The sequence below is a fragment of the Martes martes genome (assembly GCF_963455335.1).
Source record: "Martes martes genome assembly, chromosome: 2".
Taxonomy (NCBI): Eukaryota; Metazoa; Chordata; class Mammalia; order Carnivora; family Mustelidae; genus Martes; species Martes martes.
Window position 1 is genome coordinate 203,397,275 of NC_137889.1, and position 16,266 is coordinate 203,413,540.

General features: G+C 39.6%; 1 protein-coding gene across 1 annotated transcript in view; it reads left to right on the top strand.

Moving 5' to 3' along the window:
• The window catches only part of LOC308339046 (cilia- and flagella-associated protein 299-like), a gene marked incomplete at both ends in the record, with an annotated part of 30,364 nt that extends 20,525 nt beyond the window's left edge, over window positions 1-9,839 (top strand). Inside the window, one exon of the mRNA XM_080797410.1 lies at window positions 9,705-9,839. Within this exon, the coding sequence (XP_080653536.1) occupies window positions 9,705-9,839 (135 nt within the window). The remainder of the gene's footprint in view (window positions 1-9,704) is intronic.
• Between the last annotated feature and the right edge of the window lie 6,427 nt (window positions 9,840-16,266).

A 16,266-nucleotide genomic window follows, 5' to 3' on the forward strand; every position in this document is an offset into this window, starting at 1 on the left:
AGAGTCAATAATAATACGAAGGGCAGGAGAGAACCTGTAATTGATTAAAGAAGTTAATTCCACGTAGCTAAGCCAGAGGTACACCCTATACATGGTATATACACTTGCAGTATTTAACCCAAGAATGAGTGAGAGAACCGTTCTCTAAGGAAAGTGAAGTACAGGCTAATAAGGGGACCTGGAGGGAGTAAAGGAGCCTGAGAAAAAAGAAGTAAGCTCAAAGCAATTAAATCATGTTAGAAGTTATGAAGAGAAGCATAAAATCTGGAAAAATTACACTTATGCCAAGCCCTTCTTATTTTGGCAGTTAGGTTGGAAGAGTGGGATATATTCCAACTCTCCTTTCTCTTTCATGCCCATGTATCCTCAAGTGGAGTCTGTATGTTGCCATATTCTGCCCTTTTATACATAATGTCCGCAGTTGACCTGTTCAAAGGAGACTCCGATGAGGGAGCTGGACCTGTACAACTATGGAGGGAATCCATGCTAATGTCTGTATCAAGCAATCCAGTCCTCTGTTCATATGTAGCTACAGGTGCAGAATGAAAGAGATAGCCCAAGGTGACAAAGGAGAATAACTAATGGCAGGCAAAACAAAACATTTAAAACCCAGGGAGCACATTAAATAAATTCCAATTTTCTATCTCAGAGATATTTTAGTATCAATGAAACCTATGAGCAAAGTGATAAATGTATGAAAAGGGAGAATCAGAGAGCAAGAAAGAATTCTTAGAAATTAAAAATATAATTGACAACATTTGTAAAAGGACTAATAGAATGGACACTTTTTAAAGGACAAATTAATCATGTGGAAATTAAGTGATATAATTGCTCAGAATATAGTGAAAAAAAGAGGAAAATAAGAAAGAATTATATGAAAGAAAATATGAAAGAATAATTCCAGGAGGCTCAATATCTATCTAATAAACTTACCAGAAAGAAATAAGGCAGAAAATGAGGGGGATAAAATACTTAATTGAATAATAGAAAATTTTTTCTCTGTGTTGGAGATAAGCATAAAATTATAGTCTTCTTTAGCTATGTAGTTGGACAAATGAAAAAGATTCCCACTAGGTACATAGTGATAGAATTTTAGAATTCTGAGAATAAAATGATAATTCAAAAATAATTCAAATTAGATTGGATGATACTAAAATTAAAAACATTTGTGCGCCAAAGTACACTATCAGTGTGCCATTGAATGGGAGGAAATATTTGCAGATTATGTATCTAATGAGGGGTTAATATCTAGAGTATATAAAGAAGTTCTGCAACTCAACAACACAAAAGCAAACAACTCAGTTAAAAATTGGCAAAGTATTTGAATGGACATTTCTTCAAAGGGTATCACAAATGTCCAATAAGCTCATAAGAAGATGTTCAACATCATCAATCATTAACTATGCAGGAGTGCCTGGGTGGCTCAGAGGGTTAAGCCTCTGCCTTCAGCTCAGGTCATGGTCTCAGGGTCCTGGGATCAAGCCCCACGTCCGGCTCTCTGCTCGGCAGGGAGCCTGTTTCTCCCTCTCTCTCTGCCTGCCTCTCTGTCTACTTGTGATCTCTCTCTCTATGTCAAATAAATAAAGTCTTTTAAAAAATCATGTGCTATGCAAATCAAAACCAAAATCATATATACAACGAGGAAAAGACATTTTCTTCAATAAGTTGTGCTGGGAAAGTTGGATAGCTATACATAAAAGAATGAAACTGGACCACATTCTAATGCCATACACAGAAATAAACTCAAAATGGATTAGAGACCTAAATGTGAGACATGAAACCATTAAAATCCTAGTAGAGCGCAGCAGTAATTTCTCAGACATCAGCCACAGTAACATTTTCTTCTAGATATGTCTCCTAAGACAAGGGAAACAAAAGCAAAAATAAACTACTGGGACCATATCAAAATAAAAAGATGTTGCACAGCAACAAAACAAGAAGACAACCTACTGAATGGGAGAATATATTGGCAATTGACATATCTGATAAGGGGATCATATTCAAAATATATGAAGAATTTATGTAACTTAACACCAAAAAGAAAAAAAAAAAAACAGTCTGATTGAAAAATGGACAGGGGGCCTGAATAGACATTTTCCCAAAGAAGACAGACAACAGACACATGAAAAGGTGCTCAACATCACTAATCACCAGGGAAATGCAAATAAAAATCACAGTAAGATATCACTGTATATCCCTTAGAATGGCTGAAATAAAAATGACAAGAAGTAACAAGTGTTGATGATGATGTGGAGATGAGGGGACTCTGTTGCACTGTTGGTGGAATGTAAATTGGTACAGCCACTATGGAAAACAGTATGGAGATTCCTCAAAATTTAAAAATAGAAATATCATATAATCCTTTAATTCCACTACTGGGTATTTATTCAACAAAATGAAAACATTAATTGAGGAGTGCATGGGTGGGTCAGTCAGTTAAGCATCTGCCTTCAGCTTGGGTTATGATCTCAGGGTCCCAGGATTGAGACCCACATCAGACTTCCTGATTAGCAGGGAGCCTGCTTCTCCCTTTCCCTCTGCCTGCCACTCCCCTTGCTAGTCCTCTCTCTCTCTGCCAAATAAATAAGTAAAATCTTTTTTTAAAAAAACCCAATAATTCAAAAATGTGCACCCGTATGTTTATTGCAGCATTATTTATGATAGCCAATGTATGGAAGCAACTTTAGTGCCCATCAGTAAATTAATGGATAAGGAAAATGTGGTACATATGCACACAAACACACACAGACACATACAGACACACGAGACACACAGGAATATTACACAGGCATAAAAAAGGACAAGACTGTGCTGTTTGAGATAACATTGATGGACCTGTGCTAAGTGAAATAAATCTGACTGTTAAAGACAATGTGTGATTCCACTCATAAGTAGACTCTAAAAACACAAATAACATCAGACCTGTAAATACAGAAAATAAACTGATGGTTGCCGGAGGGAAGGGAAGTGGGGGGTTGGGTGAAGAGGATTGGGAGATACAGGCTTCCAGTTATGGAATGAATAAGTCACAAGAATAAAAGGCACAGCATAAGGAATATAGTCAATGATAATTGTGATAGTGATGTAATGGGACAGATGGTTGGTACACTTGTGAGTGTAGCATAATGTATAAACTTGTCAACTCACTAAGTTGTATACCTGAAACTAATGTAACATTGTGTTCAACTATACTGAAAAAAAGCAAAACTGTTCCACAATGATATAGCATTTCACATCTATTAGGATAGCTATTTTCAACAACAACAACAACAACAACAACAAAATAACAAGTGTTAGCAAGAACATGGAGAAATTGGAACACTGCACGTCTGGTGGCAACATCTAATGGTGCAGTCATTGTGGAAATAGTCGAGCTGTTTGAGCATCTCCTCAAAAAATTAAAGTGAGAATTACCGTATGATCTGGCAATTTCACTTGTGAGTATACAGCCAAGAGCATTGAAAGCGGGGACTAGAATAGACACTGGTGTACCCATGTTCCTAGCAGCATTATTCACAATACTCAGGAGGTGGAAACAACCCAAAAATCTGTTGACGGATCAGAGCATAGAAAAAGGTGCCATCCATCTACAAGGCAATCTATTCAGCCTTTAAAAGGAAGAAAGTTCTGACACATGCTACCCCATGGATGAACTTGGAGGACATTATGCTAACTGAAATAATCCAACCACAAAAAGACAAATACTGTGTAATTTCACTTTTATGAGATACCTAGGGTAGTCAGATGCATAGACAGAAAGTAAAATGGTCATTGCCGGGGTCTGGGGCAAAGGGAGAACGGGAATTATTGTTTAATTGGTACGGAGTTTCAGCTTTACAAGATGAAAAGCGTTCTGGAGATTGACGGTGGCAGTGATTGCCCAACTGTATGAATGTACTTAATACTACACACTTAAAATGGACTATACACTTAAAATGGTTAATTTTATATTTTATATATTTTATCCAAATTAAAAAAATAATTTGGAGTGTCAATAACTTACCTGTAAGTCAGCTTGATCTTAGACTGCATTTCCAGGAGTGACTCCTAAAAGAAAGTAATAAAATTAAAGTAAATCTTATAAATAATAAAATTAAAGTAATATCTTTAAACTTCTGGAAAATTTTATTTTGAAATAAATAAAATTTATTTTTCTATAAATAACAATATATTATATATGTATATTACATATAACATAAATAATAATAAATAATATAAGTATTAATATATAAATAATAAAAATTTATTTTGAAAATAATAAAATTAAAGTAAATCTTATAAATAATAAAATTAAAGTAACATCTTCAAACTTCTGGAAAATTTTATTTTGAACCAGAATTCTTTACTTGGTTGGATTAGATATCTTCTGTTTGACCATTGAGACCTACCTGCTTTCCTACCCCAACTTGCTCTCTGTCCCAAGAGCTTGATTTCTGTTGAGTGCTTCAGCTGGGCCCCCCTTTGCGTTTGGTCAGTTGGGTTCAGCCAATTAGAGGCACCAGCAAGAAATTAGATTCCAAAAGAGAGAGGTTAGGCAGTTTTCCCCCCAGATTCCTTCCATACTGTGCTGCAGATTAGCGATGGATATTTTCTTCCAAAAAGCCACAATTTAGGGTTGGGTCCTACAGCTATTTCCCTGGGCTCTATTAACTGCTCCCTCCTCTTAACTCATTTGGACTAGTTAGTGGCTGTTGATAGCTTATTGCCTTAGCTAGCAGCAGGGTGCTTCATTATCTCTCTAGGATTTCTCTTAACCCTGTATACACCTTTGTTAATTAACTCAGCCACTCAATTTGCTTAGTTACTCCATTTACATGTGTCATCTGTTTCCCCGCCTGGACTGACTAAAGTAGGTAATTTAGCATTCAAATGGGAGTGAAAAATAGTCTTTTTGTGGGGGGAATCAGGGACTTCTAAAACCACCTACTGGTCTTTTCTGATTTTGTTAACTTGAGCAAATTTTCCCATGACATTAAATTTAAAAATATATATATATCATCTCGATAGATGCAGGAAAAGCATAGGATAAAATTCTAAACTCATGTCATAATTTGATGAAGAGTACATAGCAAACACTTGTAAACCTCATAATCAGTGGTTAAACATTTGAAAGTTTAGCACTGGAATAGAAACATGATAAAAGTGTGAGTACTTGTAACTTTTTATTGGTAGTCTGACCACAGCAATGCTACGATGAAAGAAAAATGTCATAAATACTTGGAAGAAGTCAGAATATTATTATAAAGGCAGTATGGTTATCTGCCATGAGAATACAAGAAAATTAAACTGGAACCCTATTAGAACAAATGAGTGAGTTTAGTCCAAGAAATCTAAGATTGAACTACAATAATAACTTCTCCAGCAATATACAGCATGATAACAAAAGACACAAAAGCTAAGGCAGCCTCCGTAGCCTGTGGACAAAATCAAGTGTTCTAGTGGCCATAGACCTACCCACCCTTCCTTCTTTCCTCCCTCCCTTCTTCCTTCCCTTCTCCCCTTCCCTCCTTTTTGCCCTCCCTTCCTCCTTCTTCCTTCCCTCTTTCCTGCCTACCTTCTTTCCTTCCTCCCTCCTCTGCTCCTCCCCTTCTCCCCTTCCCCTCTCTCCCTCCCTCCCTCCTTCCCTTCCTTCCTTCCTTCCTTCCTTCTGTCCCTCTTTTCTTTCTTTCTCTGTTTCTCTCTCTCTTCTTCTGATGAGAAATACCTCAGTGCTCCAGATGCTGGCTACCTCTTGTTCTGGACTCACCTGTTAGGAGTCTGGCTCACACCAGATAACACCAAATTCCAATCTTCATCTACCCCTCACCCTCACCCTCACCCCACTAGAGGACCAGTGTGGGAGGCACTGTGCTCCAGGGGTGCAGCCGCGCTGGGGGCAGGCATGGGCTCTGGCCCAAAGACGGGACAGTACGGCCCCAAATTTGTTTGGGGAGTGAATTGTGCAGGCCAGGCCACAGATCTGTAGCCTTCCAGAAATCAGTATGACCCTGGGGAGCTTTGTGGCCTGCTGGGCTGGAACCCTGGAGTCCCCGTCCGACTCTGCAAAGTCCAGGGCCACAGAGCTGGAAGGCAGCGTTCCGTTGCACATCCTTGGGGGCAAACCTCTGTGCCAGCAGCTGAGAGCTCTCTAACGTCTGTCCCAGAAGAATAGTTGTGTAGTCAGAATTAAGTCCTGCACACACATTTGCTGCCCACTTGGGTGGCCTCTGCCTTGCCACATGTTTTATGGTTCATGGGAAGCAAGGAAGCCTTCTCTTTAAGGGTGAGCCATGTCTGGGTTCTGCTCTGCATGACGCCTCTTTATAGTTAACCTGCTCCAAACTGCTGGCCTCCAAAAGTCAGTGACTCATGTTCACATAAGGGAAGAAGCACTGAGAATTAGTGCAAGATTACTGTCTTCTTTATATGCTTGGATTATCATGGCTGATCACCTGTTTTTACTAAGATGAACTGGTATAGTCAAAACCAGTAGAGTTTTAAAGAAAATTATAATCTTTTTGCCCCTCCAAAAAATGTAAGTGGAATCCCAGAAGGGTCAGAGGGAAGTAGGGAATAGAATATATTTGAAAAAATAACGCCTAAAAAGTTTCCAGATCTTGTGAAAACTATAAATCCACAGAGCCAAGGGGTATATCACATTTCCAGCAGAATAAACACAAAGAAACCAACCCAAGGACTATCTTAGAATTGCTGAAAACCAGTAATAAAGAGAAAATCTTAAAAGAATCTAAAATGAAATGACACATTATATAAAATAAAACAGACAGGAAAGACTAAACACCTCTAAGGTAGTATGAGGCATGAGGCGATGGGGTGACATCTTTAAAGTGTTGAAAGCTCAAAAGTCAACCGGGAACACTAACTGTCCCAGCAAAAACGTCTTTCAAAAATTAAGGTGAAATCCATTTTTTCCGTCAAAAAAAAGGCAAGGTAATTAGTTGTTGGCAGACCTACACCACAAGAAATGTTAGAGATTTTTTAGGCAGAAGGAAAATCATATCAGCAGGAAACACGGATGTACACAAAGGAATAAAACATCAGAAGTGCTAAATATGTGAATAAGTAAAAATGTTTTGTTTCTTAGGTTTCTTTAAGGATAATTTCTTTAGAGATGATTGACCACTTAAAGTGGACAGATGACTTAGGATTCTCCTCGTGGTAGTGGTTGGTGCGGCAACCAACGTCTGCTTCCCACTTGCTTTCTCAGTAGGTCTTGCTGTCTGTCGCACTGCACGTTAGTGTAGATGAGGGCAGAGCTATCCGGATGATTTTGTTGGCCCAGGTAAGACGCTCAGAAAAGCACAATTCATGCCATATATGAAATTAAAAGAGCAACTTTTTAGTGGGCTTTACTATGTCAGATAATATGTTGACTACGAGTCCTTTATGTTCTTCTAGAAAAACCCCACAGTGTCAGAGTTTAGCTGAGAGTTGTTCCCATTTGCTCACTTTTAGCATATACTTATGTAAACTTACACTCAAATCATCTCTCTTCTGTAAACCAAATCCAAAATCTTGACTGTTTTTTTTCTATTAAATATTAATTCCACTAGGTGGAGGCATTTGCTTAGTTTTGTGGTTCTCACGAAAGAGCCTAGCAATAACGAGTCTAATAAGCAGGGAAACGAGTCAGAAAAAAAGGCCCACAGCCCTCCCAAGCTTGGTGGTTTGCACTGTATTAGCTCGGCAAATGCATCCCCATTACTACACGTAGTTCCATTGAACAACAGGGGATTAGGGGCACCGATCCCCATGCAGTTAAAAATCTGTGGCGAACTTTTGAGTCCCCCAGAACTTAACTATCGATGGCCTGCTGCTGACCAGTGGTCCTACCGAGAACATCAACAGCTGAGGAGAGAACATGAAACATGCATGTTTTGTATATCACCTGTATTGTGTGCTATATTCTTACAATCAAGTAAGCTGGAGAAAAGGTGATGTTAGTAAGAACATCGTACGGAGGGACCTGGGTGGCTCAGTCTGTTAACCGCTGCCTTCAGCTCAGGCCGTGGCCCAGGGTCCTGGAACGGAGCCCTGCTCAGTGGGGAGTCTGTTTCTCCCTCTGCCTCTGCCCCTACCCTGCTCACGGTCTCCCTCTCTCTCTCTCTTTCTCTCTCTTTCACATAAATAAATGAAATTTTAAAAGAAAGAACATCACAAGGAAGAGAAAACACATTGACAGTACTGGACTGTTGTTTATCTAAACTTTAAGTTTACATCAACTCTTCATAAGACGAGTCGTCTGTCTGTACCTATATCACTATTGTCTTATAGGATACAGACCACTGTAGATGTTATGGGTATTTCTGACACCAGGATGAAAAGAGGGTGTACCTTCTGTACGTGTTGATGAACTTTAATGTTTTATCATAGATTTCTGTATCTTTTAGGGTAGTAAATGATAAAATAGACTAGTATCTATATGTATTTTATGCATTTATGACACAGGTAACTTTTTCATAATTCTTCCACTCTTTTTAGGCTCCACAATTAATTTGTGAGTTTTTAAAATTGCTGCAAATCTCTAAATAATTTTCCAGTATATTTATTGAGAAAAAAATGTGTGTAAGTGGACCTGTCCAGTTCAGACCCTTGCTGTTTGACAGTCAACTGTGTTTGCTTTTAATGTTTAGCAAAGGAAAGTAGCAAGTTTTCTAGGCTGATAATATCTAAATGTTTTCTTCCTGCTGGTTTGGATTTTAAACCAGCCAGCCTCTAAGGGCCAAATCGATTGTTAACCGGGCCTCTTACATTTTCTCATTTAATCCTGCCAGGTGATTCTTTTTTTTTTTTTTTTTTTTTTTTCCTGTCAAGTGGTTCTTGCATTCCACAGTGATGTATAGAGTGTCTGTAACAGTAAAATGTATGCTTATTTCATTTTAACCAAGATGATAATATAAAGAACATTACTAATATATACATATTTTTATGTAATACTTTAGTCTTTGTATCAGTAACTTAACATAAAATGACACCTCTTCAGATTATGGGGGAAACAGTATTCTTTTTTGAATATGCTATGCAAGTGACACAAATGTGTGAGACATTTCTTAAAGTAGCTGAAATATGAAAGGGCTAAAGGATTGTGGAGAAACTTTTTTCAGCTTGAAGCTTTTTTGTTGTCATCTTTCTGGGTTTCTTCTTTGCCGTTTTTATTGGTACCAACGTTATATGGAAACAATATCTTTCCAGTTAAATAGGAAATTCATCTGCTCTTTATTTTGTATTTGAAGTTTTAATGCTCTGTGTCATCAGTTCATTGACTTCAAGGAAGTAAGTCTCTGAAATGTTGCACTTTATGGGAGGAACCCAATTCTCCTCTTGTGCAAGTGGTTTTTTAAAAGTCTTTCTTGTATGAGAACTATTGTCTCAGTTTTATTGTTTTAAAGATACTCTATTAATTATCTGCAGCTGCTCTCATAAATGGTTTAAAAACACAACAGACTTTTGTCCTTTAATCCCTTAGAGAAAATTTAGTGACTGATGTTTCCTTTTTATCTTCATTGTACATCTGTGGGAAAAGGGTGACAATCCAATGTTGATGAAAGTATCATTAGAAAGAATTCTAAGTTTTCATATCTCACATGTCTCCTATTTAAAAAATAAATTTGATTTTTCATTTAAAACAGTTATTCGGTATACGTCGAATAAAAACTAAGATGTCTAATTCGTGCACAAATCTTAAAATTTATTTTTTTCTTTAGGATGAAAGCCTGGCCCGCCAGTTGGTGGAGCTAGGCTACCGAGGGACTGGAGAGGTGGTGAAAAGGGAAGATTTTGAAGCAAGGAAGGCAGCGATTGAGATCGCAAGGCTGGCTGAAAGAACTCAGAAAAAGTAAGTGTCTGTGTTCCAAATCTAGATTTTATATCATAGTGTAGAGTCTCTGGAAAAGTCCAATTTCATCGGCACTGTTGTAATTTAGAAACATTGACTGGAGCAGGTAGAACTTGAAATATCCCAAGCACGTGTTCTTCCGGTCAGGAACTGGAGGAACTGTGATACGCTTGCAAGAAGTCACATGCAACTTGAAGCGACTGATTTAGAAACATAAACACCAAAATACTGTCATTAGACTAACAGAGTCTTATGAAAAAGTAAGTTGGTGTTATTGGCTTTGTGTATTTATATACTAAAAATGTAAGTGACTTTTGCCTTAGAATTCTTTGTACTTTTGAGACCTATAAGTCTTTGACATCATTTATGTCCTTATGTTTCTGAAAACATTATTTCATTCAACTTTCTTAAAGGTCACTGGCTTTTGTTAATGTGACTAATACAGGGTACATGAACTAGGAATCTAATTAAATATGTTAGCTGTATTATGAAAGAGATGTATACCTAAAGTGAACCTTATCAACGGATAAGCCAGTATGAAAGGTGTGACAAAGCAGTTATCTGTTTACTTTTTAAAAACGAATGCTAAAGCTGTGCATGTGGAAGAGGACAATTACTTAGAAATTGGCATATGATTCTTAGACATAATTTTGAAAACTACCCTATAATTATGAGTAGAAATCTCTCATGGATTTATCATAACAAATAATGTTTTGGTAGTGAAATGGGAATTGGTTCCAGGAGTGTGCAATTTTAATTGATTGTTCTAGTGGTTATTGTGCTTCATTACCATGGAGTTTTGGAATTTAATAAACTGACATTTGGTAATATATTAGTAATCTGATGCTGCCATAACACGTTACTACAAACTCAGTGGCTTAAAACAACATGAATGTATTTATTCATAGTTCTTTGGGTCAGAAGTCAAGAGGACAGTGGCTCACCTGGGGCCTCTGCTCAGTACATCACAAGGTTGAAATCTGGGTGTTGGCTGGACCGCGTCATGGTCTGGAGACTCTGAGGGTGAATCTGCTTCCACACATTCAGGTCACTGGCCAGACTCAGTTTCTCGTGATTATGGAACTGAGGTTCCCATTTCCTTGTCCGCTGTCCTTTTGGGGCCTGGGCTGCGGGGTCCTACAGACTACCCACATTTGTCCTCATGCTTTCCATGTGGTCCCCTTTCAGCAGGAGTAGTTCAGAATTCTCTCACCCTCCGAATTTCTGACTTCTCCTTCTGCAGCATCTTTCCTAATTCTAGCCAGAGAAAGAGCTCTCCTTTTAAGGGCTCATGTGGTCACACTGCGTCCGTCTAGATTATCGCAATCATCTCCTTATTTTAGGGTCTGTAGCCTTCATTACATCTGCAAAGTCCCTTTTTCTATGTAAGGTAACATGTTTGCAGGTTCTAGGAATTAGGGCACGGGCAGCCTTGGGTGAGCATTCTGCTTACTGCAGGTCCTTTATACAAAAGTTTGAGAATTTATTCAACATAGTTATACACGACTTCTGTTCTTAAAAAAAACTGAAACGGTGCCAAGTATATGGGTACAATGTGATGTGTCTTATATAAAACATCAGGGGAGTCTTCTCTTTCCGAACCAGTAAATGTTTATCAAGAGCGGAAGTGGAGAGATTTTTGTGAGATTTTGCAGGGAATTAACGTATATTCATATTTTATTAGAGACTTGTCCAATTCATACGAGAGAAGTTGGTCATGTTTAAAGTGTAAGTGCGCATCATGTCCACTTTGTGTTTGAGGATCAAAGTGAGTATTTGCTCTATGCAATAGTCTCTTTAACTGGCCAGAGCTGGAAGTCATCAGGCTGCTTAAGTACCAGTCATGGGAGGCTAATCCCCACCCAGAGCTGCTAGAATTGGAAGGCCCTTTCATCTGCAGAGTTTCTCTGGCTGCCTTTGTAATGGGACGGGCCCCATATGTTGCCTCTGGCCCCATGTGGCAGTCACTTTGCTCCCTTCCCTCTGCGGTCTGTGGTAGTGTAATTGACAGCAGGGCCAGCAGAGGGAGACCTAGAGTCAAATACGTCTTGGGCCTATATTTGCAGGAGAATGACTTTGAAAATATACATGAATTATCTGCCTGTCTGCCGGTTGGAAACTTGGAAACTTGAAACTTGGAAACAAGGAACACTTGATTCTACCATCAGATTATATTATATTAACTTCTCTAATGTGCAGGTGAGGAGTCCTTTGTAGTCCCAGTCCTCTGGTCTGGTGATCGTCCAGCGCCCATTTCAAGAAGCGCTGGTACCGGAGAGTATGTTATTTACTTAGATTAGTTTCAGAGGTGAAGGAGTCTGGAGAGAAGAAAGTTAAAGGTATTGGGAGGGAGCATTGTGAGGAAGTGATATTTTGCTAAGTATCTCTCCAGAAGAAGGCATAAGGTGAAAAAAATTATTGTGCTTTTAATTTAGTCATTCACTTTACAAATACTCATACACAACCATATTGCATTAGGCACTGTGTAAATGCTGGGGATATGGTAGAACATAAGAGAGTCCCTGCCCTCAAGGAATGTGAGGGCTAGATAAACGAAAGACAGTTACATTGCCGGTGGGAATATAAAATAGAAAACAGTTCGGCAGTTCTTCAAAAAGTTGAATGCAGAGTCCCATATGACCCAGCAGTTCCATTCCTAGGCATACACCCAAGAGCACTGAAAACATAGGTCCACTTAAAAACTTGTTCACCAGTGTTCAAAGCAGCGTTATTCATAGTCACCATAAAGTGGAAAGAATCCAAATGTCTATCACCTGACGAATGGGTAAAAAAAAGGTGGCATATAGACACAGTGGAATAGGATTTAGCCATGAAAAGGAGAGAAGTACATATTGTCACATGCTACCACATAGATAAAACTTGACAGCATTAGGCTAGAGGAAAGAAGGCAGACAAAAGAACTGCATATTGTATAGTTCTGTTTGTATAAAATGTCCGAAGTAGGCAAATGCATGGAGACAGAAAGCGGACCTGTGGTTGCCAAGGGCTGGAAGGAAGGGTGAATGGAGAATGACGGCCAGTGGGTATGGGGATTCCTTTGGGGTGTTGAAATATTCCAGACTTGGAGAGGATTGCACAACTTGTAAATATACCAAGAACATTGAATCCTATACCTTAAAAGTTTGAATTTTATGGTATATGAATTATAGCTCAATAAAGTCAATTACAACAGAAAAGGATGCATTCTGTCATAGTTGCTGTGGTGACACCCTGAAGTCAAGATTTGGGGGATGTGAAGAACAGGGAAAGCTCTTCTTAAGGCAAGGCTGCTAATGTGGCTCTTATAGGATAGGTAGGAATTAATCAGGCAAAGAAGGGTGTGAAGATGGACATATCCATTTGGCCTCAATTCTGTGACAAACTCCCCTCCTTCAAAAATCATCCTATCTACCTCTATGTCTAAATTTATACCTGTTTCCTTCTAAGACTTTTTCCCCTAAAGCTGTACCACTTCCACATTTTCTGGGATAAACCATCTCTGCCTTATTATCATGTAGACATCATCTCTCACCTGTCCTGAACTGAGGTTCACAGCATCTGGTATAGTAGCCATAAGGCAGAAAGAAGCTTTAAATGTTGGGAAGGAGGAATGCGTATAGCTTTGTTGGTGAACTTTTTGTCAAGACTGGATGTTCTTCTCTCCAGGGTTTGGCCAAGGTATGTTAATGAGGAATCCCCATCAGAAGTTCCAGAGAATTTTCATTTGTAGTGAGAAGTTCAGTTTGTTTCCACAGGTGATGGAGAGATGGACCTTAACTAATTGCAACACAGGTTGAATAGTGGGTTCTTAGGGTATATTTAGTGTTAGTTTAAGATGCTGTTATTCCCATTCCTTTCAGCAAGCTAATGTCTATGGCATGCTTTTTTTTTTTTTTTTTTAAAGATTTATCCATTTATCTTAGAAAGAATGAACAGGAGCAGGGGCTGGGGGAGGAGCAGAGGGAGAGGGACAAGCAGACTCTGTGCTGAGCATGGAGCCTGATGTGGGTCTTGATCCTAGGAGAGCCCAAGATCATGACCTGAGCTGAAATCAGGAGTTGGATGTTCAACCAACTAAGCCACTCAAGTGCCCCGACATGCTCTTTTGTATTCACCCTGGCTTGCAGAGGAGGGCCACTGCATTTTTTCTTAGTGATTTTGGTTCTGTTCTGACCAGTGTATTTCTGATGGCCGTGGTGACTCGGTGTCCTCTGAGACCTTCCATGGACCATAATCCTTGGTGGATCTTCTGGCCTCACAGAATATGTCCATTCTAGCCTGAGCTTTAATCCCTTCCTTAAAATTCTGTCTCTGCAACTTAGCCATTTCAGCTCTAGTCATTGTGGGTCATTGCTGGTTTCCAGTTTCTTGGAGTCACCTTTGCGGTGACTTTGCACCGTCTTCTGGGATCCTTACCAAAATGCTATGTCTTGTGTTCTGAGGAGGTGCAGCAAGTCAACAAATTCTGACACACTCAGTCTTATTTCTGGCTCTCCTGGTATAGATTTATCTCCCAGTCCTGCTTATGTGCTGTCTAGGTGCACAGCTCCTTTGGGAGTAATGTCCATTTCCTCTCTTACCAGACCTAACATGTCCCTGGCTGTGATCTAACTCTTTTATAGGCCTGAGGGCCGGGAGCAGAACTGGGGACATCTCCTGAGGTAGACATATGTTGCCTCATGGGAGGAGGACCTCTGTGTTTTCCTTCTGTTTTGCTGCCGGTGGTGAGAGTAGGATAGTTCCTAATGGAGAGGTTGAGATCACTGCTTCGGACTCGGAAGATTCAGAAGTCTGGGGAAGTCCGAGTCTCAGGAACATCTACTCAGGTGTGTGTCGGGATCCCGAGTTTTCTTAATGAGAATTCTGATTTTGCTGTAACAAACCTGCCCCTGCTGAATATCCGAGTGTCTTTGGACTTCAGCCGCTGAGACTATCAGGTCCTGTGCTGGATTCATCCTGTGCTCGCCCACTGCATGAGGTGAGGACTTCTTTGTAAGCTAGCAAAGACACTGGTTTGTTTTTTTGTTTGTTTGTTTTGTTACAGTTGTTGGTTACTTGCCCCCAGTTTTGCATTAGCAACCTTTAGGGCATCAGTGCAATTTAGGGACAGCTAGCTAGGTACTTGCAGTGTTGTTACATTGTGTCACTCTCCGTACATTTCAAATGCCTGAATCATCCCACTGGCTAGGGCACTCCACTTTAATCGTACAGCATCCTGGTTTTCCACACGTGAGTGAGTGTTTTAACACTGGGCTCGCTACCGTGTGCTGGGGCTGTCTGCACACCACTTACCTCACGGGCTGTGGACTTTATTACTAAAGGGCTCGTGGTGAGAGATAGAGTCCCCAAAGCCCATTTTACTGCCTGCTTTTTGAGACTATTCCAGGTACGGTCTATCACAGACTAGCCTTTCTAGGAAGCAGGCACAGAGATGAAGTTAAGAATTCAGAAGGGGAACTGGAGAGTAAAAAACATAGAAAGAAAAGGCTGGAAGTAAAATTAGGGGGAAGTGTCAGACCTTGATGCTCACCTCGCCGAGTCTCTTTCAGGTCAGTGGAATGTTTGCAAAGCAGGTTATGTTAAAGGGATCCCACAATTGGTGGAATCTGATAGATCTAAGATGTGTTTGATCTTAGAACCGTTGTCTTGCTTCGTGATTTACAGAGGCCATTCTGAGAACAGCACGACATCTGCTCATTGGTTGAGGCTAACTGGAAGCAATCACCTAACTCTTTCTTTCTTCCTTCGCTCCCTCCCTCTCTCCCTCCCTTCCCCCCCCTTCCTTCCTCTCTCTCTCTCTCTCTTTCTTTTTAAGATTTCATCTGTTTATTTGTCAGAGAGTGTGAGAGAGCACAAGCAAGGGGAGTGGCAGGCAGAAGGAGAAGCAGGCTCCACACTGGACAAGGAGCCTGATGTGGGGACTCGATCCCAGGACCCTGGGATTGTGATGACCCAAGCCAAAGGCAGACACTTAAGTAACTGAGCCACCCGGGCATCCCCCTAACCATATTACTTGAAGCCAGGCAATAATTCCTTTAATTTTATAATTCATTTTCAGAAGTCAGATTTATTGATGTTTTTAAATTGTTTGATTTAATGACTTGTGAAAAACATACATAGGAGTGAGACATTCACCATAGTCAGGATGCTAATATCTTCATAACTTCAAAAGTTACACCCCTTTATATCTATGCCCTCCTGGCAGTCCCTGGCAACCACTCATCTGCTTTCTGTCCCTAGAGTTTTTTGCCTTTTCCAGAATGTCACATCAGTAGAATCATATAGTATGTAGCTGTTTTTTCACTAAGACTTTTGAGATCATGAGTTTGCAGGTATGTTTGTTCTTGTTTATTGTTGAGTAATATTCTATGAATGGAAATTTGTGCATTTATACATTCTCCAGTTGATGGATTTTTTTTTCTTATAATGTG